Here is a 22,881-nt window from a genome sequence, read left to right on the forward strand (position 1 = left end):
ATAGTTTGTCTTAATTACTACCAAGAATTGAAAATAGACTTCTGTGAGTATGGAGTTTTGTTAAATCGGCTTTGAGTTATTATTCAAGATATTTTAAAATGTGCTTATTTTTCATTTTTATTCTATTTCTTTTATCCCTCTCTTATGGTACAAGCTTTATTTCCAGATTCAGAATCAGGATCGGAATCACTTTTATTTTACTGAAACTGACATGGCACTGATTTCAATATTATAAAGAGACATGCAGATTTTGATTAATGATTCCCCAGTCTGATATGTTAAGGAAACACAAAATTGCTGACTCTTTTCACATGGGTCCCAGATCTGTTTAAAGGTTTGGCTTACGGTAACTTGCCATACAAATCCCATGGAGAGTCAATGATGTCAGTCTAATAGCTCCACCCAAAGCAATGTCCAATGCATTGAAATCTGCATAAAAGCAGATGGAGTCCAACCCAATGGAAAGAAAGCACATTTAGTAACCTAATATTGATCCTTTAAATCAATAAAGAAACTGAATTCTTTTGTATGTGTCACAACATAACTGCAAAAATTGCAATGTATTCCAGTATCTAACATAAATGAAGGGCTAAAGAAGCTTTGGAAGTTTAATAGCATTATTTGTAAATCATTATCGTAACTTTTATAATAACTCACTTTTAAGAATGTTCTGTCCATTAAAAAGAGATCTTAAAGAATTAAGTAAATGAAGTCATATTTATAGTTTTATACTTAGATGTCTGTATTCAGTTTACATTGTATACATAATCCCATCTCTGTGAAACTTGGGAACTTTTACTGACCTACCACAGATGGATCTTACTTAGGTAGTGTTTTGGATTTGTACCTTACTGAGGTGTCTGTAATTTTATATATGTTCTTGCTTGTATTCCTGGAGACAATCTTCTCAAAACCACACACTATTTAACATATGGCTTGACAATTTTTGTGCATGCATGAATGTTATCTTAGATGTACTGAGCAGGCATTAAATCACAATCATCAAATTCACCCAGTGTTTCTTTGGTAGATGAAAACTCAAGGCAGCAAGAAGTTCTTAAGTACCTCAGTGAAATTCAGCAGAATGGAGACAGAATGCTGCTGCCAGATCATTGGGCCTGTTCCAGAGAAACTCAGCATGTAGAACCTGCCCATATTCAGGGTAAGTTGCTACTAACGCAATATGACTGGGAAATATCTACAAATAAAATAAGTATTTTATAGTTATATAATTTTTTTCTTAAAAAGTAACACAAGCAACAGTTGAATGATATTAATTCTCTCTTAATGTCATATGGTTCATGGTATGTTTTCATTTTAGGCACTGAGCTCAGTTATTGATTTTATTGTGGAAAGACATGGCCCATTCTATAATTACTGAGACCTCTCTTGCCTTCCAATGAATAGTGCCTTGGTCTTGGGGGTTATTATGATAAAGCTTACAGATTACTTTATTGACAAACACAAGACATATTTTTAAATGCATGTTTGTCCTATATTGCTTACTTATTTTTATGTGTTATATAAAGATTTTGTTTGGATCATTTCTCAAATTGATTCTAAAATGTGTACTGGAAACATCATAAATGTAACTTTATTTCATACGTTAACAGACATAAAACCACATACTTAGATGTCAGTTGCAAGTCATATTAATTTGGAGGTGTTCCATGATTATAGTTCTTTGATCAGGATGTGTAAAGCTGAACTAATGTACGCCTTCTCTTCCTCTAATAAGATATTCATATAGTCTATTCAAAATTTTCATTCTTTGGCTTTATATCAGTTTTTGCCTGATTATGCTCACAAGTAGTGATGGGACTCCAGAATTTTACATGCACTTTATTATTTGTTTAAATTTTACTTGGATGGATTCACACTGAAATAAAAAGCCTCTTAATCCTGAAGTATCTTTAGCTCACAGATCTACATTAAAGCAGAGGCCATCAAACTAAATCTGTACAAGAAAACTTTATTCTTGCACCAGCCTTACCACCGCCATGTATAAAACATAAATATATTCCTGAAAAAAAGTGGCTCATTATCCAATGAATCTGCTCTATCTAAAGTCCTGGCAGGATTATTCGATCATGCCTCACTCCGATCACCATTTTAAAGAAGCACTTATCATATCTTTACTCTCCAGGATAAAAGAAAACAAGTAGTGAGGTTAATATCCCAGGTTAATATCCCTGCAGCAGTTCAAGAAGGCAGCTCATGACCACCTTCTCAAGGGTAACAAGAAGTGGGCATTTTAGTGCTGGCTCAGCCTAAGAAGCCCACATCCCTTGAATGAATATAAAATAACAGCATTACTTCACCTCTGAATGAGTGTTGTCTCTTTCCCTTTTGCAGATGGCAGCTGACATTAATAGGAGCAGGAGTGGTCCATTTGGCCCTCCCAGCCTGCTCCGCCATTCATCAACATCATGGATGATCTACCCCAGTACCATTTTCCAGCAATATCCCATACCCTTTAGTTCCCATAATGTCCAGAAATCTATCCATCTCTGTTTTGAATGAACACAAGAACTGAGCCTCCAGGGTAGAAAATTCCAAATGTCTACTACCTTCTGAATGAAGAAATTTCACTTCAATCAGTCCTAAATGGCTACCTCTTACTGTGAAACTGTGCCTTTTGGTTCTAGAATCCTCAGCTGGGGAAAGCATCCTTCCTGCGTTAAACCTTTCAGAGTTCTGCATATGTTGATGAGATCTCCTCTCATTTTGCTAAACTCCAGACTATACCATCCCTGTCTACACAATCCCTCCTCATTCCGCAAACCCACCAACACTGCAACCAGAGTAGTGCATCTTCTCTACACTCTATGGCAAGACCATCCTATCTTAGGTCTGGAGTCCAAAATAGTACCCGGTACTCCAAGTATGGTCTCACCAAGGCCCCATACAATTGCAATAAGATTTCCTTGCTTTTTTTTGATTATAAAGGCTAACTCCTAATTGCTTGCTTGCTCTAAATTGCTTGCTGCACCCACATGTTGGTCTTCCATCAAGCACACCAATATAACTTTGAACACCAACACTACGCAATCTCTCATCATTTAAAAGATACTCTGCTTTTCTGTTATGTGTGCCAAACTGGATGACCTCACACTTTTCCATATTATATTCCATCTGCTGTGTTCTCGACCTTTCGCTCAGCTTGTCCATAATCCATTGAAGCCTCTTTACATCCTCCTCTGCATATGCAATCTTACCCAGTTGTTGGCAAATTTGTTGGTAAAGTTGAACATATGAATTTGGTCTCCACAGTCAAATTATTGAATTGGATAGTAAATAGCTGAGACCCAAGTACCACCCTAGTCACAGCCCACCAACATAGAACGATCCATTTATTCCTACTCATTACTTTCTGTCCCATAAGGAACTCCCAATTCCAGGTGCTCCAATCTTGCTGAGTAACCTCCTATGTGAGTCCTTAGCCAAAGCCTTCCGCAAATCTAAATATTCAGATTCGCTGATTCTCCATTATCTATTCTTCCAGTCACATCCTCAATGAACTCCAGCAAATTAGTCAAGCATGATTTTCCTTTCATAAATCAGTGTTGATTCTGCTCAATCCTGTTACTCTTTTCAAGAATTTCTTTTATTATATCCTTCTTTATAGCTTCCAGCATTGCTCTCTGCCTCTGATGTGAGGCCAACAGGTGAGTAGAGTCCTATCTTCTCTCTTGCTCCTTTCTTCAACAGTGGGGTCACATTTCCTATCCTGCAATCCTCAGGAACAATTCCAGAATCTATACAACTCTGGAAGATAATCAAAGCATGCTCTGTCTTTATGGCCAGGGCTCTTTCAAAACTCTGGCATGTAAAGCTGTAGGTCCTTGGAATTTATCAGCGTTCAAGCTTTTCAACTTCACTGGTATATTTTTTGATCAATATATATTTCCTTCAGTTCCTCATTCTTGCAAGGCCCTTGTTTTTGTAGTGTATCTGGCAGGTCTTGTGTGTGCTCTACCTTGCAGTGTACATTCAGATACAGTGCCTTTAATTTTGTAACTTCAAGATTTTCCTATATCCTGACCCCCTTTGCTGCTTGACTTTGTCTTCACTCTTTCTTTATTTCTCTTGCTATTTTACTAACTTGTCCTTCCTGCTTTGTGTCTTCAATTTCCCTGTAAATACTCTGTAAACTCCACCCTACCCCACCCCCACCTCTATAGCACTAGCAAACCTCCCTGCATGGATATCAGTCCTGGCTCTACTGAGGGGCAACCTGTCCCGTTATACATACAGAGATAGTTTCAATATCTCCCTCCTGCGCCATCTTCCAGCCGTGCTTTCATCTACTCTATCCTCCTAGTTCTGTACTTCACATTGGGAGTAAATTTGTAATGATTTCCTTTGAGATCCTGCCTTTTAATTTTTTTCATACCTCTCTAATCTGCCTGCAGGACCTCATCCCTTCCTCTGCCTATGATGTTGGTACAATATGGAGCATAAATTTTGCCTGTTCATCCTCCCCTTTCAGATGCTCTGTAGCCGTTCAGCAACATCCTTGACCCTGACACCAGGAGGCAACATACCATTCTGGAGTCATATCTGAAGCCACAAAGACAGCGATCTGTCCCATTATCTATTGAATCCCCTGTCACTTTTGCCCTTCCTGTTCTTTTGCCCCTCCTGTGTGGATGAGTTGCTTGCCATGCCACACTCCTGGCTCCGTCTGCACTCCACCAAGGGACCATTATTCCCAATAGTATCCAAAAGAGAGTGAGATTTACTTAGAGGACTCCTGCACTACCTACCTGCTGCTCCTGGTCTATCTGGTGGCTTCCTATGCCCTCTCTACCTGCTTGTACTTAAGCTTCCTAAATGTGCTATCTGTAGCTGCCCAGACATGCTATCTGTCTTGAATGAATTACCTTCACTTTGTTTCTATTCCATGTTAATCCTCCTGTGAAGGTGGAGTAGGAAGTTTATTCCAATTGCTAGACTTTCTAATCTCTATCTTTTGAAATAAAACATAGATTTTCAACTTCATGTTCTGATTTGCACCTTTCCAAAAATGGCAATTTAAGAATGTCAAAATTTTAAAACTTCATCAAGCAGAATCAAATCAATTGACTCCAATAATTATTCTTTGTAGCACCAATGTTCATTGTCAGTAAGGCCATCACTTCTGTGGTGATTTTACCAACGTTATTATGAGTTACCTCGAGTAACTTATCAATCTACATGGATCTATAATTTATCCTGATATTTAGGTAATCTCCCAGGCTTTCTCCTAAATTCTAATCCTAATTTCCTTTGGAGTCTAGGGGCAGAGTAAAGGAAACTTATTTCAACATCTCGTCTGTGTTATACCTCAGTTAGAAGTTGGAATTTATTTTCATGGATCCCACTTTTCCAAGTGCAAATTACGTACCTAAGGGACATGTCCAAGAATGTAAAACTGTAGGGTGTCTTTTAATTATCTATAACACTCTTTGAATTTTTTGTAAAGATCATTACCTTTACAAATTAGTGGCTTGCTGCCTTTTTAATATTCTTTACTGAAGTTGGTCTGCGAGTGAGAGATTTCTCAGCTACACATGGGCTAGGTCAAGTATATTTAAAGTGATGACTGGAGGTTGCCAACAAAATGGTGAATGATAAGTGCTTCACTTAATGTAGAGGTAGGAAGAGCCTGCATGTTCCTCTTGGATCAAAGTGAACACCACGGGTCATTGCCTGCTACTACCCCGTCTCCTTCAGCTGATTGTCAACCTTAGCCTCAACTGCTGCCCAGCTTGCTCATTCCCCCCAAAACAACTGAGTGGCCCCTGAGATTGTGGCCAATACATGCAGCCTGCTGGTAGAGCTCCTATGAGACTGGTGGACTGATCCCCTGTGGTCCTGTCATTGACCTCTTCAGATATATGCATAGGACTCTTGCATCCAGATCACACCTGGAGGTGGCTGCGATCATTTTCAGCCTGGGTCCCTGAAATTTGAAATTATTGGATTATCCCGAGCTATTCTCTCGTCTTGCTTGTTTCTTATGTTTAAAGATTCTCTAAACTGCTGATTGAGCTCTCTATGTTTTGAATTTTTTGTCCCTTTTAGTGAGTTTTAAATATGTTGGTCGGCAAACCATAATAGAAAATCTCCAATAATCCACTATCCAGCTGTTCTTACATCCCAATGGTTTGGCATCTGGCTTACAGGTGATGTTTCCCCACACTTCCCTAAAATTCATCAAGACCCTAGTTCCCACTGCCCCGAAACTCACCAGGGCCCCAATTCTCACGCTCTCCTGAAACTCATTAGGGCTCCAGTTCTTGTGCTCACTTTCAACTTCTCAGGTTCACTGGAAAGTTTATTAAAATCATCTAAGTAGTAGTGAATTTAAAGCGTTTTGGGCTATTAATGAAAATAATATTCAATAGTCTGGAAGATTTGCCAAACTGGTGCCACAAAATTCTTGAGTTGTAGAATTATCAGAGTTTTCCTGAATATCAACCCAATGCAGTTTGTACTGCAACTTCTTTAACAAGTACGGAGTGCTTAATTCCATATGACATGTGGTAATACACTTTAACTAAACAGTGGGAGTTGTGTCAGCAGAACATGCAAGCTTTCTGGAGCTTACTGTATATGAGGTGCTGCTGATACATCACCACCTTTCAGGTACTTTACACTTAGGAAGTTATTTTCAATTAACTTTTGGAATTAACAAACTCGTATTGTTTATGCAAAATATTATAGTTCCAATTCAAATGAACATGTAGTAAAGGTAGAGCACATTGAACGGGAGTAAGGGTGAAAACTGCAGGAACCTTGTTTATTCAGCTGCCTTTTTTCAGATAGGAAGGAATTATGTAAAAGTAGCAGGATGCTAATCTGATGATTATGTCCTATTATCCTCAGATGACGCCCAACAAGAATGTAAGAACGTCCACCCAACGTGAAGATTCTGAGGCAATATAACAGTGCAACATTAACATACACTTTTATTTTCCCCTAATGTTTAGAGCTTGTTGTGTGAATGAGAATAATATGACTATCCTTCTTCACTGAACTGTGAAGCACCAAAATGTGCAATGATTGGAAAAACAGCAATACCATAAACTGCTTTCTCCTCTTTATCCCTTTTGTGTTTATTTTCATCATTCTCACTTCCTACTTAATGGTTCACTCTGGAGGACAGAAGCATCATTGGAACAATACTGTGCATGCTACATCTTGGTCAGTGTGTTTTCAGCCGGACCACTTCTGAAAGTTTGCATGCCCGTGTATCAGATGGAGCTCTGCTTCTGTTCTGCTACACCAAGAAATAAATCACCTTAACTAAATTTCTTTAGTGCTGGCATTGACGTGAAGTAATGTGCATTCCTGACAACAGCTATGTTTTATGCACTAGCATCCGGCTGATATTATCAGTGCAAAGCACATATCCTGTAGATACTGACGAAATATGCTGCTTTTTTTCCTTTGCTGAATCATAAAGAGCAGAATCGGTTTTGATTCAGATATATAAATAATTTAACTTCAAAGGTGAAAAAATATTAGAAACAATAGAGAGCAAGTGAATGTTTAAGCTGATAAAGAATTAGTATGGTTTTCTGAAAGATGAGTAATGTCTAGTTTACTTAATAATGTTCTTTGACACTCTTTGTGGTAAAGGAATAGTAAGGATCAATCAATGATCAATGAATTGGGAGAAGGCATTAATTAATTTTCCTTGTCGGTCCATATAGTTAATATTATGGCACTGGGTATTGAAGGTAGCCCTGTGATTAGAAAACTGCCGAGATGGGGATAAAGTAGACTTTCCTCAGTTGTCACACAGGAATAAGGAGAGGGATATAAAATGATTTTCAAGAGTAAGAGATTTAAATAAATGTACAGCAAATGTGGCTTCATGTAGCAGGAACTGCTATATGCACACAAATGACGGATCAAATAATTATTTGGACGCAGAACCCCCTGGGGCAATAACCAAAATTAGTAACTTCTGTGAGTCTAAGTTCTATTGTTTAAATAACAAAAGAACTTAAATGTCAATTCACAAAAGTAATTAATATTGGCTTCAAGGTCAAAAAGGCCAATTAAATGACATCCTTCATCATTTAGGGTTTAGGATTTAAGGAAGTAGTGCTAAAGTTGTACAGTACACTGATCAGAACATTGATGTGGATGTTCTGCAAGGATCCCCACAATCTCTTACTGTGGTTTTAGTGGGCTCCCATATGAGAAATGAAGAAATAGCCATTTTCAGTAGCTCACTAATACAGTTATATATAACTTTACATTTCAGCTCAGTCCATTCTTTTTTGAGTTGCTTCTGCATGAACTCTGCGATTTCCTGATAAAACTAGAGGTTACAAGTGATCAGATTGAGATTTCTCCTTTAAATAATCAAAAGAGTTGGTAGAGCAGGAAGTGAATAACTCTTCCCTCTAAAAGAGGAATCCAGGATAAGGGCACAAGGCAGATATTTACAAATTTGCACAACTTGGTGTGCACACCTCTGTGTGGGCTTCTAGGAATTTGCCTTCTTGTTCTCACGTGTTCATAAATCTTAGTGGTTTCAGTGGCCAAGGACATTCTTATGTATTGAAAATTGCAAATAGTAGCTGTCCGCAAGTGTGATGTCCCCTTTTTGCTTTTGATTATCTGGCAGTACCATCACCTGGGTCTTTGCAAAGGCAGATCAAGGATATTGTTGCAGAAGCTGGAAATGAAAACAACCTCCCAGTCACTTAGGGTTGCACCCTTCCATAATCAGCTGATTTCTTGAACTTGTACGGTTTTCTCCCTTCTGCAGACCTTCCCATTCTCCAAACGATCACAGCCACAGCACTATGTACACACAGAGAAAAGTCTGCTCTTTGCGAAAACATTTCTAAAATGGATTCTCCATGCTCATGACTGCTATTATACACAGGCTCACAGTGTCATCTTACAGCCTAAACTGAGTCTGGGTCTGAACACAAATCAATTGCAAATTTTGAGCAGATTTGTTAATGGTTAATGATCCTTTAGTATCTATTTTTCAGTCTGAGATGAGACTTGTCTATCAGTAATATGCTTACAATAAAATTATGTATAACTGGAGAAAGTTCAAGACTACCGCTAATTTACAGTGTTTCGAGGCATGAGTATTGAACTAGATATGGTCTAACTGTACGATTGTCACAACAAAATAATTATGCAGCTTTCAATATTTGGTGAGATTTCAGTACCTCAGACTTCCATTGGGGAGCTGTATCACCCGGGAAAATACAATTTTGCATTTTGCTATTTTCCCTTTTAATTTTTCTTTGTGCATAATCTGATTTAAACATCCAGTTTACACGATTAGTACCATTGTGGGAGGAATGAACAAAAGGGAAGACTAAATGACAAGAAGGATGACAGCACAAGGCAAAAGGGAATGTAAATAAGACACTTACCTAACCAGCCAGATTCCAAAATAAGTTCAGAGGGTGAGCTGCAGTGGACTCTCCACCACTGACACACCATCAATATGAAGGGGAGGTTATGTGACTGGTCAATCTGCTGACTGGTGAGGTCATCCCTTCCTGACAGCAGTTACTTGAGAGCTGAAGGGCTGCTGGCCTTTGTTGGCTGTTTCCAGAGCTTCATTTTGTTCTTTATTCTCATGTATGTGAGCTTTCAGCTAAAGTTTGCTCTACCCACCTAAGCCACTGGCTGCAAATCTGCTCAAGTCGACACCATAATAAAACCAAGTGATTCGCTACACAATGTTATTTTCTTTATCAAGGTGAAAATAATTTGTTCTATTATAACAACTGCTCTGCCAAGACCATAGTCCCTAGATATGCAAAACATTTCTAAGATATCCAGCAATGTAAATGTGCTGCATTGTCATGACAAAAATACTCTAAAAGAATTCAATGTGGTTTAACTTAAATATGCATTAAGTTTAATCAAAATAGTTTGAAGAAAGGAAGGTTTGATTTTGGTCCTCATCATTGTTTTTCAATAAAAGCGAATTTTAAAACCATAAGACAGAGGAGCAGAATTAGGCCATTTGGCCCTTTGAGTCTGCTCCACCATTCGATCATGGCTGATTTACATTTCCCTCTCAACCCCATTCTCCTGCTTTCTCCCTGTCATCAAGAACCGATCAACCTCTGCTTTAAATATACCCAATGACTTGGCCTCCACAGCTGTCTGTGGCAATTAATTTCACAGATTCGCCACCTCTTTCATCGGGTAGAAGGATACAGGAGCCTGAGGGCATGTACCACCAGATTTAAGGACAGCTTCTACCCCACCGTGATAAGACTATTGAACAGTTCCCTTATACAATGAGATGGACTAGGACCTCACAATCTACCTTGTTGTGACCTTGCACCATATTGCACTGCATTTTCTCTGTAGCTGTGACACTTTACTCTGTACTGTTATTGTTTTTACCTGTACTACATCAATGCTCTCTGTACTGACTCAATGTAACTGCACTGTGTAATGAATTGACCTGTATGGTCGGTTTGTAAGACAAGCTTTTCACTGTACCTGGTACAAGTGACAATAATAAACCAATACCAATAAAGAAATTCCTCCTCATCTGTTCTAAGGGGATGTCCTTCTATTCTGAGGCTGTGCCCTCTGGTCCTAGACTCTCCCACTACTGGAAACATCCTCTCCACGTCCAGTCTATCCAGGCCTTTCAATATTTGGTAGGTTTCAATGAGATCACCCCTCATCCTTCTAAATTCCAGCGAGTACAGGCCCAGAACCATCAAACGCTCCTCGTATGTTAACCCTTTCATTCCCGGGATCATTCTTGTAAACCTCCTCTGGACCCTCTCCAATGCCAGCACATCCTTCCTTAGATATGGGGCCCAAAATTGAACACAATACTCCAAATGTGGTCTGACCAACACCTTCTAAAGCCTCAGCATTACATCCTTGCTTTTATATTCTAGTCCTCTCGAAATGAATGCTAACATTGCATTTGTCTTCCTTACCACCTTTAGGGAATCCTGCACTAGGACTCAAGTCCCTTTGCACCTCCAATTTCTGAATTCACTCCCTGTTTAGAAAATAGTCTATGCCTTTATTCCTTCTACCAAAGTGCATGACCGTACACTTCCCTACACTGTATTCCATCTCCCACTTCTTTGCTCAATCTCCCAACCTGTCCAAGTCCTCTGCAGACTCCCTGCTTCCTCAACACTACCTGCCCCTCCATCTATCTTTGTATCATCCATAAACTTGGCCACAAAGTCCTCAATTCCATCATCCAGATCATTAACTTATTCTGGTATCCTCTTTTATATTGTACCTTCATTTATAAGTGATAATGAATTATGAATTATAAATGTTATGTGCATTTATTTAGTGCCTTTCCAATTCTCGATGTTCAAGAACCCTTCAGAACTAACAGTAAAATAAAAACAAGAATAGACATATCAGTCTACTCATGAATGCTTGTGGGTGCAATGATGAATGTACAGAGGCCAGGACTGATACTCCTGAGGCTTGAGTTCAAATCTCATCATGGCAACTATGGAATTAAATTCAGGTAATAAGCTGGTGCTTTTGCTCCTTTTCAAAAAGTAACTGGTCATTAGTAGTGATGAACACAACGTAACCAGACTGTTGTACCATCTAGCTCACTAATGCTCTTCAGGGAGAAAGTCTGCCATCCTTACTAGATATAGCCTTTATATGAACACCAGACTCACCTTTTCTAAAAGGGCTAGACAGCCACTCAGTTGTACTGTTACTAGTTGGTGAAACTGAAAGAGAATAAAGCCAGCTAGACACTCAAACATCAACTTAGGTGCTGAATTTGGATCCAGTGAAGGTGCTCTCAAGCCCATTTCACCTTGCAAAGTCCACTGCACAAATAGCTAGAGTACTGGGCTAAACTGGGACAACTATCCCACAGACTGGTCAAGCAAAATCATGGTGTATTCAGGCACACACCAGATTTCTCCATCACAATTCCAGGGTGCGTCAAGTTCTACTGGCAGGATGGACCCACCAGAAAGGGTGGCATTGGTGAGAGGGAGCAGTAGCGGTCCTTGGAATCCTCAACATTAACTTTATATCCCATGAAATCTCACGACTTTAGGGCATGGGCAAGAAAACTTCCTCCTAATTACCATCTACTATCCTCATTCAGCTGATCAATCAGAGCCCCTCCATTTTCATCATTTAAAAGAACCACTGAAAGAAGCAACAGTACAAAACATTCTCCGGGTGGGCATCTTCAATGTCCATCACCTAGAGTAGCTTGCTGGTACAATCATCAGTGATTAGGTTGGCTGAATCCCAAAGAACTCAGCTGCCAGAGTGGGTCTGTTGCACTCCCTCCTCTTGAACTACAAGGCAGCCTCCTCCCCCAGTCTGATTTTAATACTACTCTCTTAAATATATTCATTCTTTGCTTGGTGTTAGGAAAAGGTTTAGAATACTCCATCCTACCTTTATGGTTTTAGAAGGTGATTTATGCCTTGCGGCTGCTGTCTGGGTCACTTCCTGTCAGTAATTTGAACTATCATCAATATTGTAGCTGTTATAAATTGTCTTTTTAAGAACTGGCAGGATTTTGAATTATTCAGTGCTGCAGTTCCAGTTAACTGGGGAAGCAGTCAAGTCAGTTTTTGTCGATGGTTGGATTAGTTTAAAGCTGTCAGTTAACAAAAAATACTTAGGAACCTACATGAATTGTTGTACTTAACAGTAATAAATTGTGTCTTCAAAGGAGGAAAGAGGGAATTGTAATCGTTGATCAGGGATTGATTGTACCCTCCCTACAGGACCACCAGACCAGCAGATGCCTTCATACAGCATTATGGTGTGGTAGACCTCAGTGGAGAGGCCCTGCAGCACTCATAGAATTAGGCTTGAGAGGCCACTTTAAGGTCAGAGAAGATTGATTGAAGGGGGAAATTTTGAGAACAGAATTGAGATGCTGAAAGTTCTAGCATGGCAGTTTAAGGACTGAAGAACAGACCTGGTGATATAAGATTGGGGGGGGGGGGTGGTAACTGCAGAAATAGCTGGGGCAAGACTGTGGAGAGATTTGTAAAAGAGGATTTCACACGGTGTGAGGGGGAGATGAGGTGACTGTATAACCACCACTAAAGGAGACACAACTAGACAAAGAAGGCTCTATCTTCCCTGCCAAACCTTAATCAAACTTTGTTATCTCTAGCACTGCATCTTGGAACTCAGTTTCGAAAGATAAAGCTGCGATTAGAAACTTAACCTTGACTGCTTTTTTTTTTCCTTTCTTAACCCAGCGGAGACAGATTGTCATGCCCCTAGTCACTATCATGCTTATTGCATTACCACATGGCAGTGGCAAATAATAAACAAACTGAGGAAAAAATGGAAATAGAGTTAAATAATTACAGAAGAAAATATTTATTAAAGTGAAAAAGGCCATTCATGTGGTTAAATTTTCCATTTTGCAAAGAGCTGGTTACAATGTTGAATTTGACTGCCCTCTGTAGGATGGCATAGGTAGTGACACTGGAGAAGAGGAACACTGAATAAATAGACAATAAAGCATGCATTTTATCTCAAATTGTGACTGAAAAAAAATTTCTTGCAAAACACAAAACATCTCAGAAGTGTGTACCTTGTCACCATGTATAAAGCAATAAACATACTTGTTCTTTGAAAGTTGTCTATGTGCTGGGTATAATGCTGATGCATGTTTTTCACTGCTGGTCTTGCAACAATTACAGATGGTTTAAAGGGTAACTTTTTTTATTCCTAACTTTGTGCTGTGAAACCAATGATTATGTGTCTACGTTCATTCCAATGATTGGAAAAATCCATTGCATCTTTCAGGTTAACAAGTCCAACAGGCTAGGCTTTGGATGAGTGCTTTGCTTTGTCCAGCTCGAGAAATGTCATTCCTGCTACACAAGGTGCTACTTCCCCAATGTGATCATCTGTCACTATTTGATCAGGACAATCCAGACCTACAATGATCCAGTCCCAATTCTATTGGCTTGGACAGCGGAGGCAGCAGTGGACAGGGAGTTGCAGTGAGGGATTTTGGGAAGTGGGTGGAGTGCTGGATAGGGTAGTAGAGGAGAAATGGCTTTAGTAGCAGCAGCAGTGTTGGAGACCACAGGATTCAATATCCACTCCATCTCAGCCTGGGCTCACCTCTCTTGGAGAGGGTGTCTGGCATTCTTTTAATTAAGTGTTGCACTGGCAGGTCTACCACATGGATTAACCAGTCTGTGCAGAAATTTTCTGCTGGCTTGACCTATAGCATCCAATGTCTGACAACTATCATCAAAAACGTTGATCTTTAGATTCCCTTTCCCAACCAGTTTCATTGCACATAAAATCAGTGGCCACCGTTTGCATCATCACCAAGCACTACTCTATGGTGACAAGTAACTGGCAATAGATGGTAACATTTTCCCAGTAATGTGTTCCTTATTTACAAACATATTACATTTTCATTTTATGCAGTTCAAACTCAGAACAATGTTTGCAATTAGAAAACTACTTTAATCTTAAAAAAAAGTACAGATCAAGCTCTGATACTGTTATTTGATTTGTTTTTATTCTACTCAAGAGAAAGTAAAACTTCAAAATCAGCAGGTCTAATTATCTACTGCTGCTTTAGAGCCAGACGTGTTTTACTGGAATATGATATCATTTACAAATCGTAACATTTGAATTGTTTTGTCATTAATTAAATATTTTGTATTTTGAAAGCAATCTATGCCATTAACAAATTCATTACTAATTGCACATCAATTGACAAGACTTGATCAAGGACATTATAATATAAAATACTGCTCCTTCATTAATTCTGATGGAATTTAGGCTGCTGGGATATGGTTTCCTGCATACTGGTTAATCTTTATTACCTTGCCATAACAGTAATTTCTAACACCTTGATAGCAATGATGGCTGGCTATTTATTAATATGCAACATTACTACCAAAGCTGATCACATCCTGAATGGAATCTTTGGCAGGATTTACTGAATAGTGATTGCATGTATAAGCCCAGGGAGATTCTGCCTTCAGTGCTCCAAGACGAAGACAATGGTAGCACCCTTTCTGCTCAAGAGCTGACAAGCGAAGTTGGGACCTTTTTGACTGATTCTATTACACCACCTTAATATTTGAGCCCATGATGGAGTTCAGGCTTGCATTAAAACCTTTGGACAAAACAGATTAGAACAAGAGGTTCCTGAACTTTCTTTATGGATACTTCTACTGCTGGTATCATCAAGCACCAACCAAGCTCAGATTAATACCCATGAAGTTAGAAAAAAGGGCTAGATATTTCACACACTTAATATGACAAGGTAAAAAGAATTAGATGAAAGTTTATTTACCTATTAAGAAAATAAAGGCCTAATGAACTACACATTTTGTTTTATTATTGTTAAATTAAAAAGTAAGATCATGAAAAACACCAGCTCTTCAACCATTTCTCTCCTGTTGACTTCTCAACTTAATCTAGATAAATTCCAATCACAAATACCAGAACTTTGATAAGATAGTAATTTGATCCTCAGGATAGGACAAGATCAGAATGCCTCGTTTAAGTACAAAAATTAAAACAAAAATTACAAGAACTGGAGCAATCTCTTTTCATAATTTCTTTGCAAGATTGGCAGAGACCCTGGAGAAACTGCTGCTTTTACATCAAATGATGCCACTCTCCCATTGAAATTAGTGAGAGATTGGGACAAACCCTACAGAAATTCTGTGCTTAAAAAGGTATCAAAAGAAAGTGTTTTAATTCCTATTTTGCAGAAACTAGTAATAAAATATTTTAATTACAAAATGTACTGCAATAAAAAAACTTTCCTATATTATTCATACAAGCTTCTGAAGTATTGCAGTGAATTTCTTGAAATGTTATAAATGACATTGTTGTATTCTTGTTCTGGTCAAAACATTACTCAATAATATTAAAGATTAAACCTGTGTGTTGAAGTAAACATAGTATTAATAAAATATGCTAGTGTCTTGTACTTCTGACTTGAGAAAAGTGCAGTTGGTGCTGTGAGTGTAAGCCTATATTTCTGTATCATTTGTGTGATTTAAATGTTACAATTTGTAGTTTGCTAAATTTGGAAAAAATACAATTTGAAATTAAAAAAAATTTCAAACACTAAAAGTAATGCAGAAGTTGCACCACATGGAGGTATAAAACACAAGTTGGGAAATCCGATTCATGCATCGCAATGATCATTGCTTTTAAAAAAAAAAGGTACAACACAAAGCACTATTTTACTGTTACCTCAGCTTTTTCAACAATTAAAGCAATTAGTGTTTCAGTTGGTCTTCAAAAATTAGTGTTTTATTTTGTACAGTCTTAGTGTAATTTCCCCTTAGAATAGAATTAGTTTTCTGTCAACTTTGCTATAGGCTGTTTGAACATTTAAAACTTAATCTCATATCATGGAATGGAAAGGTGATTCCACAATTTCCCATCTTATTTGGCTGCTTTGGTGATACTGGACTGTATGTGGCAAATCTGAAGAATTGGAAGCAGTAACTGAAATGCACTTCGGATGTAGGTGGCACTGTTGGAGCCCTGAAAAGATAAACCCAAAACATCAACTCCTTGTATCTTAACTTTACATGGAAATAAATACAAACATTTAATACTTTTAAATGTATTGGTTTCATTTCAATATTGGCCTGGCATACAGTGGGTCATATAGCTTATAGTCAAAGCCTGAGACAACTGGCTTAGTGAACAGCAAACTCTGGGTATATCATGAGGTCAAAATATTTAGATGGTAATTTTTTTGAAAGAACATCAATTTATTTCTAGCTAAATAATAAATCAATTTATTTCTAACTAAAGATCAGAAGCTTTATTGATAACAGTCCTAGGTCATAAGAAAAGGAATCATGCCATGAGTAAAATAAACCAAATATAGAAATTAAAGTGGAACACTGCAGAGGATAGAAATCTGAAACAGAGAGATAAAAATCTTGTACAGTATCTGTAAAAGGAAGAAAAGTTTTGATATTTCAGTCCCACATCCTTCAGAACTGATGACTGGAAGATGAACAAGCATATTACTAAGGAGGAGAAAAAGAAAAATAACAGTGGAAACAGTCATTAGGTGTAATAATTACGAGGGACATGCATCATGAGAGAAAAAGAATTAAGACTACGATAAGTTGAAGTTGAAAAGCTTCTGTGGTACCTGAGAAAGGGAAATGTGGATGCAGGGCTATCTTCCACATAATGACTGCTGCTACCCAGCTCTATCACCTCTCGAGCTTGGATGAGTCATAATCTGCTTCAGTTAAATACTAGGAAGACTGAAGCGATCACCATCTTTCTCTGTCACAGTCCATGCACCTTTCATAGTGTCTTACTCATCCCTTCCCAATGTCAAACTAGGGTTGAATTGTATTGTTTTCAACTTGTATATCATATTTGACTCATTATCACCTTTGATACAAAGACCAATCTCATCTCTGCATTTCACTAAAACTACAGCTGTCCCTTTTGAAATCATCTTAAAGCACAGGATCACTAGTTTTGGAACAGAATGAGAAGAATGTAGCACAGGATGCCATTCAGTTCATCATGCCAAGTTTGGCAGCTTGGAAAAGCTACATTATTAGCATTAATCTCTTTCACTTTACCCATAGCCATATAAAGTCTACGATGGAAGATCAGGCAGACTTTAAATAACTGTCCTGCAATAATGTGTTGGCCAATTTTGATTTTTTTTTAAAATGTTTCCCATTTTCTTAAAGTTAAACCAGGCAATTTAGTACTTAAATTTTGTCAATGGAGTGCAAGATAAATTCTGATTATGCAACATAAAACAAAAAATTATATTCAAGAGCATCGAGGGGGTGTTTTTTAAAAAAAAATAAAACTTACCTCCAGCAAAATAGTGTTTATCTGTGGATTTAGAACCTCTGCTTTCATTTTAGCCTGTATAAAAGCAAACAAAAACAATGAAAACAAATCTGCCTTGTTTTAAATTACATAACTCTTCAAATTCAGGAGGAATGGCACAAAAATTCATGCATATATTCCATTATAATTTTAAAATCAGTATGATGAAATGTTTCATTTTGAATTTCAAAGAAGAAACCTCTTGGTTTAATTACAATGAAAAGCACATACCTGCACATCAATGTCTGCATTTGTAAAATAATCAAGTTTAAATATACATGAAACAAATTTTCAGAATTGGTCAGTAGAATATTATCTGCCTTAGATTTTCTAATGAATGCAACTTTTCTTACTCTTTAGAACTTTTAAATTTTGATGCTCCAACTAAAGATCCAACCATGACTATACTTCAGTTCTTGTGGACTGAGAGATCACTACTAAAGCCCACTGGTCATTTTGAAGTCCAAACAGGCACTTTCCTCAAATTTACAAGAAATTTATAATTATGTGAAAATAACAACTTACCCCTGCTTGAGTTAAACAGGAAACAAATTTCTGAGAAAGAGAAGACACTTCCTTACACATAGCAAACGTTAATCTGAATTAATAAAAGAAAGAAAATATCATAAAATGTGACTTACAAAGCAAACCAGAAATGATCATATTTGCCTGTGAAAGTCTTGTATTAAAACCTATAACATGCAATCTTAGAAAAGCTATGCTAGACTTTACTAAATGTTCAAATATTTCCTCAATCAGTAGCAGTGAAAGGAAGCTATATTAAAACATTACGAAAGTTTAAACAGCAACTTTTTTTTCATCTAGTTGTAGGTAATAACTAACAGATTACACAGAGGTTACTTTGTGGAATCTTGTGATAAGAATTAGACTTTTCATGCTGCTGATTATCTAATGCAGATTTAAACTAGTGCAACTAATCAAAATGACTAAAACTCTTAAAGAGAAGCAAAAGATCTCATTACAGGCCCCATAACATATACAAGTGATTTTATTTTTAAACATTTGGCTTTAAAATGGTTGTAAAAAATGAAGATCATGTGAATTTTTAAAAAATAAAATCTGGCATGTATGTTATGCCTACCACAATACCATAACGTTTCAAAGAATTACTGATGAAATTCAATCCCTGCTGCAAAGAAAATAATGCATCAAGCTCCCACAACACTGTAATAATGACAAAATATTGGCCAGAATACCAGAGAGAACTCGTCTGCTCTTTGAAACAGTGCCTTTCCTTTTTTGATATACATGTCCATCTGACAGAGCACACAGAGCCCCAGTATAATATTTCATCTGAAACAACAGCACCATTGATAGAACTCCCTCAGTACTGCACTGCAGAATCAGCCTACATTTTTGTGCCCATATTTTTGGAGGGGACAGATCCACAACCCTCATTCAGTGGTAACTGAATTATGGGACTTGTCCAACGAGAAGCAGAGACCTAAAAATAAGTCACACATACATTTTTTTTTTAGGTTAAATGAGATTGAGGAGGTGTGGGGTGGTGATAATGGAGTGGTAGTATGGGGCCACTGGTTGGAGAGGGGAATGAAAGTAGTATTCTGAAGGAAAACATTTTAAAAACTATTATTGGAGGAAGTCCCATCTCTTACAAAACTGTGCCGAACTCTTTGCTCAGGAATAGTATTTCAACATTTGGAAAGATGATTTTCTATGTTTATTAATTTTAACAAATAAAAACATTCTAAAATTATTCAAGACAATTATTAGTGTTTTGGTCTTACGCAGTGAGGACTTTAGCCTGATCCAATGCTGATTTCTCGATATCCTGTCCATGGAGGATTAATTCAGCCACCTTATGGAGTTGTTCAATGCAGCGTGCTGTTACTTCGGCCAGACTCTCAATGGATAACATCAAGACGTCCTGTGTCCAAAAAGTTGCTTTTAAAAATAAAAATTCTCTACAATTTTTGCCCACCTCCATCTTTCTGGGATTGCTTTCCAAAAGCACCAGCCACCTTACATTATTTTGCCAATGAGAGCTGACATGCAATGTGTCTGCTAAGGTTTCATTGTCAAACCCAGTCATATCCTTTTATCAATGTTCATTCAGGCACTTCCACTCAAAGCTGTTGAATTAAGAGCCTGGGTTGTTGCTCTCCTTAAGTGTATTGGATAATTCTCCTACTGCTGTCACCTCTGATATTGGCAAGCTGAGCAGAAATCGAAAAAAAAAGCAATTTGCATGGTTGAGAATCAAGGAATTCTTGGGTTATTAATACAGACTGCACAAAGCCTAAAAAGAACCAATTTAAGGGCATAAAACAATCTATTGGCCAGAATTTTCCACTACAAATAATGGCAAGACTGTCTGTGTTTGCCAGCATCACCAGGAAAGAGAGCCACATTTGCATGCTGAACACAGAAGTTGCAGTTGGTTTGTAATCTTCACTGATGGAATCTACACTCAGGTCACTGTTATAGTATGATTTGGGCTATATCAGGAAAATGATGGAAGGTGTTGTTGATAGTGCAATTAAGGGGATTTTGCCAGGTTCACTCATCTCCTCAACTCATCGCAGCCTTGGTTCAAACATGGTCAAATCAGAGGTGAGGTAGGAGCAATTGCCCTCAACATCAAGACCACAATCATCTGAGCATGGCACCTGAGGTCTGGCAAAACTGAAGTCCATGGGTGACAAGGGAAAAGCATTCAAACAGTTGGAGTCAAAGGAAGATGATTGTGCCTGCTGGACATCAATCATCCCAGCCCAGGACATCACTGCAGGAATTCCTCAAGGCAGTGCCAGATCCAGGTGTCTTCATCAATAACCTGGAAACACAAGAGATTGCAGATGCTGGAATCTGTAGCAACACGAAGATGCTGGAGAAACTCAGTGGGTCAGGCAGCATCTATGGAGGGAAATAGACAGTTGGTTTCGGGTTGAGCCCCTTCATCAGTCCTGATGAAGCATCATGTGTGTTGCTTCATCAATATTGTTCCTCTATTATCAAATCAGAAGCAAGGATGTCTGCAGAATATTCAATTACATTTATGACTAATAGTAAATTCACTATCCGACTATTGGGAAATCATGATGGTTCAAAATCTAGTTCACCATCTGAAATCCCAGTGGTTCACCATCTGGTTCTGGTGAAAGAAAGGAAAGAGACAATGCATTGGTGGAGCTTCCCAAATTAAGAGGCACCACTGATCACCATAACCAGGTAATGTTTGGGACCACTGATCCCTGTGATCCCTTTCTACTTACAGGGGTCCTGGTTTCCACGGTCCTTTTCTACCCATCAATATACTGGTTCCCATGCTCCTTGTCTACTCGTCAGCATGCAGGTGCATGCCTTTTCTTTAAATTCAACTCCTTCTGTTGGCTGCGATCTCTTGAAACTTACCTGGGTCTGTTTCCCATGCTCCCTTTAAACTTACTGGGGCCATAATTCCCATGTTCCCTTTAACCTTGGGGTTCATTGTAAAATTCATTACTCTGTTGTGTAACATTTAGAAAAAAGTAGTGAATTAAATATATGATGGTGCATTAATATAATAACATCCGATAGTTTGGAAAATCTGCTAGTCCAGCACCAAAGTCCTGAGCATATTGGATTAAAGGAATTTTACTGTACTCAGCAAAATAAATAGTTGGTGCCTACATGCAGCAAGACCTAGAAAACATTCAGGCATGAACTGGTAAGTGGCAAGTAACATTCGTGCCCCTAAAGGTGCCAGAAAATTACCACCTGGAACTAGTGACACTAACCATCTACCTTTGAAATTCAATGGAATTACCATTGCTGAGTCTTCCACTATCAATACCCCAGGCATCATCATTGATCAGAAACTGAAAAGGACCAGGCACATAAGTAATGTGGCTACAAGAGCACGCCACAAATCAAGTATTCTGCAGCCAGTGACTCAGCTTCTGAAACCCCAAAACCTTTCTACAGCACAAATAAGGAGTGTGATGAGTGCAGCTCCAAAGGCAATCAAGAGGCTCAATACCATCCGGAACAACAAAGTCCAATTGATTGACATTCTAATTACCATCCTGAACACTCCAGACAACCAGTGCACCACCATTATAATATGTACAAAATGCTTTGGGGTTTATGTGCTTAGGCTACTCTGTCAGTGCCTCCCAAACTTTTGATTTCTACGACCAAGGACAGGGGTAGCCCAAGATCAGCCCCACATCTGCCTGCTCCACTTCAAGTTTCAGAGCACCCACACTTGGAAATATATTGTTGTTCCTTCAATATGATTAAGTCTAAATATTATATCCCTATCCAACAGCATTCTGGGAGCAGCTACACTAGAAGGACGACAGCAGTTCAAGCGGTTCTCCACCATCTATGAGCAAATGAAGATAGGCAATAAATGCTGGCCCTGGCAGTGATGTCAACATCACAAAAAGTGAATAAAAATATCCTGCATTCTTGTTAGAACTTTGTACAATCAACTGTAACTAATTTTCAGGGGCAGAGCAAATAATAATTATTGCTGAATGAACTCACTGGCCCTGTAAAATTAATTTTACATTTGTGGAGTCTCATTCACTCAAGAAAATCAATAATGTACATTTAAAGTGTACTTTTTACATAGATTGTCAGCTTTCTATCTTTTCCTTAATTGCACATGCTAAACCCTGATCCATATTTTGCATCCCGCAAAGTATATCTAAGTTTCAAGTGTCCTATTGCATTATTTCCCCTTCCCAATTGGTGTTTGTGAGAATCTTCAATTTCACTTCTCAGATGTGCCACAAATCCTCTGTAAAGAGTGTCCGAGGCCAGAGGATAGGAAGTTTCTACAGACAAGCTTGCTAAACTCAGTGAGCACTCAAACAAGAAGTGAATAACAAAATTCATTCCTCTACCATGCACAGAAAAATTGAGATATTATTATAGCAGCCCTATCATTTGAATTAATTACTCTGAAGTGTAATGATGCTTATGTAGACTGAAATAGCAGACATTTTGCACACACTGAAATTTCACAAAGAACAATGAAATGATTGACAAAATCTA

At 38.1% G+C, this 22,881-nt stretch overlaps 1 protein-coding gene across 1 annotated transcript in view; it reads right to left on the reverse strand.

Annotated features, from left to right (window-relative positions):
* Positions 1-13,340: 13,340 nt before the first annotated feature.
* Positions 13,341-22,881, reverse strand: part of LOC127567385 (protein NOXP20-like) — a 38,103-nt gene continuing 28,562 nt past the window's right edge. The window contains 4 exon segments of the mRNA XM_052010234.1: positions 13,341-16,518; positions 17,836-17,889; positions 18,379-18,451; positions 19,623-19,762. Coding sequence (XP_051866194.1) covers positions 16,417-16,518; positions 17,836-17,889; positions 18,379-18,451; positions 19,623-19,762 — 369 coding nt within the window. The 3' untranslated portion in view covers positions 13,341-16,416.

Source organism: Pristis pectinata, chromosome 2 (assembly GCF_009764475.1).
Source record: "Pristis pectinata isolate sPriPec2 chromosome 2, sPriPec2.1.pri, whole genome shotgun sequence".
In the NCBI taxonomy this organism is placed as follows: Eukaryota; Metazoa; Chordata; class Chondrichthyes; order Rhinopristiformes; family Pristidae; genus Pristis; species Pristis pectinata.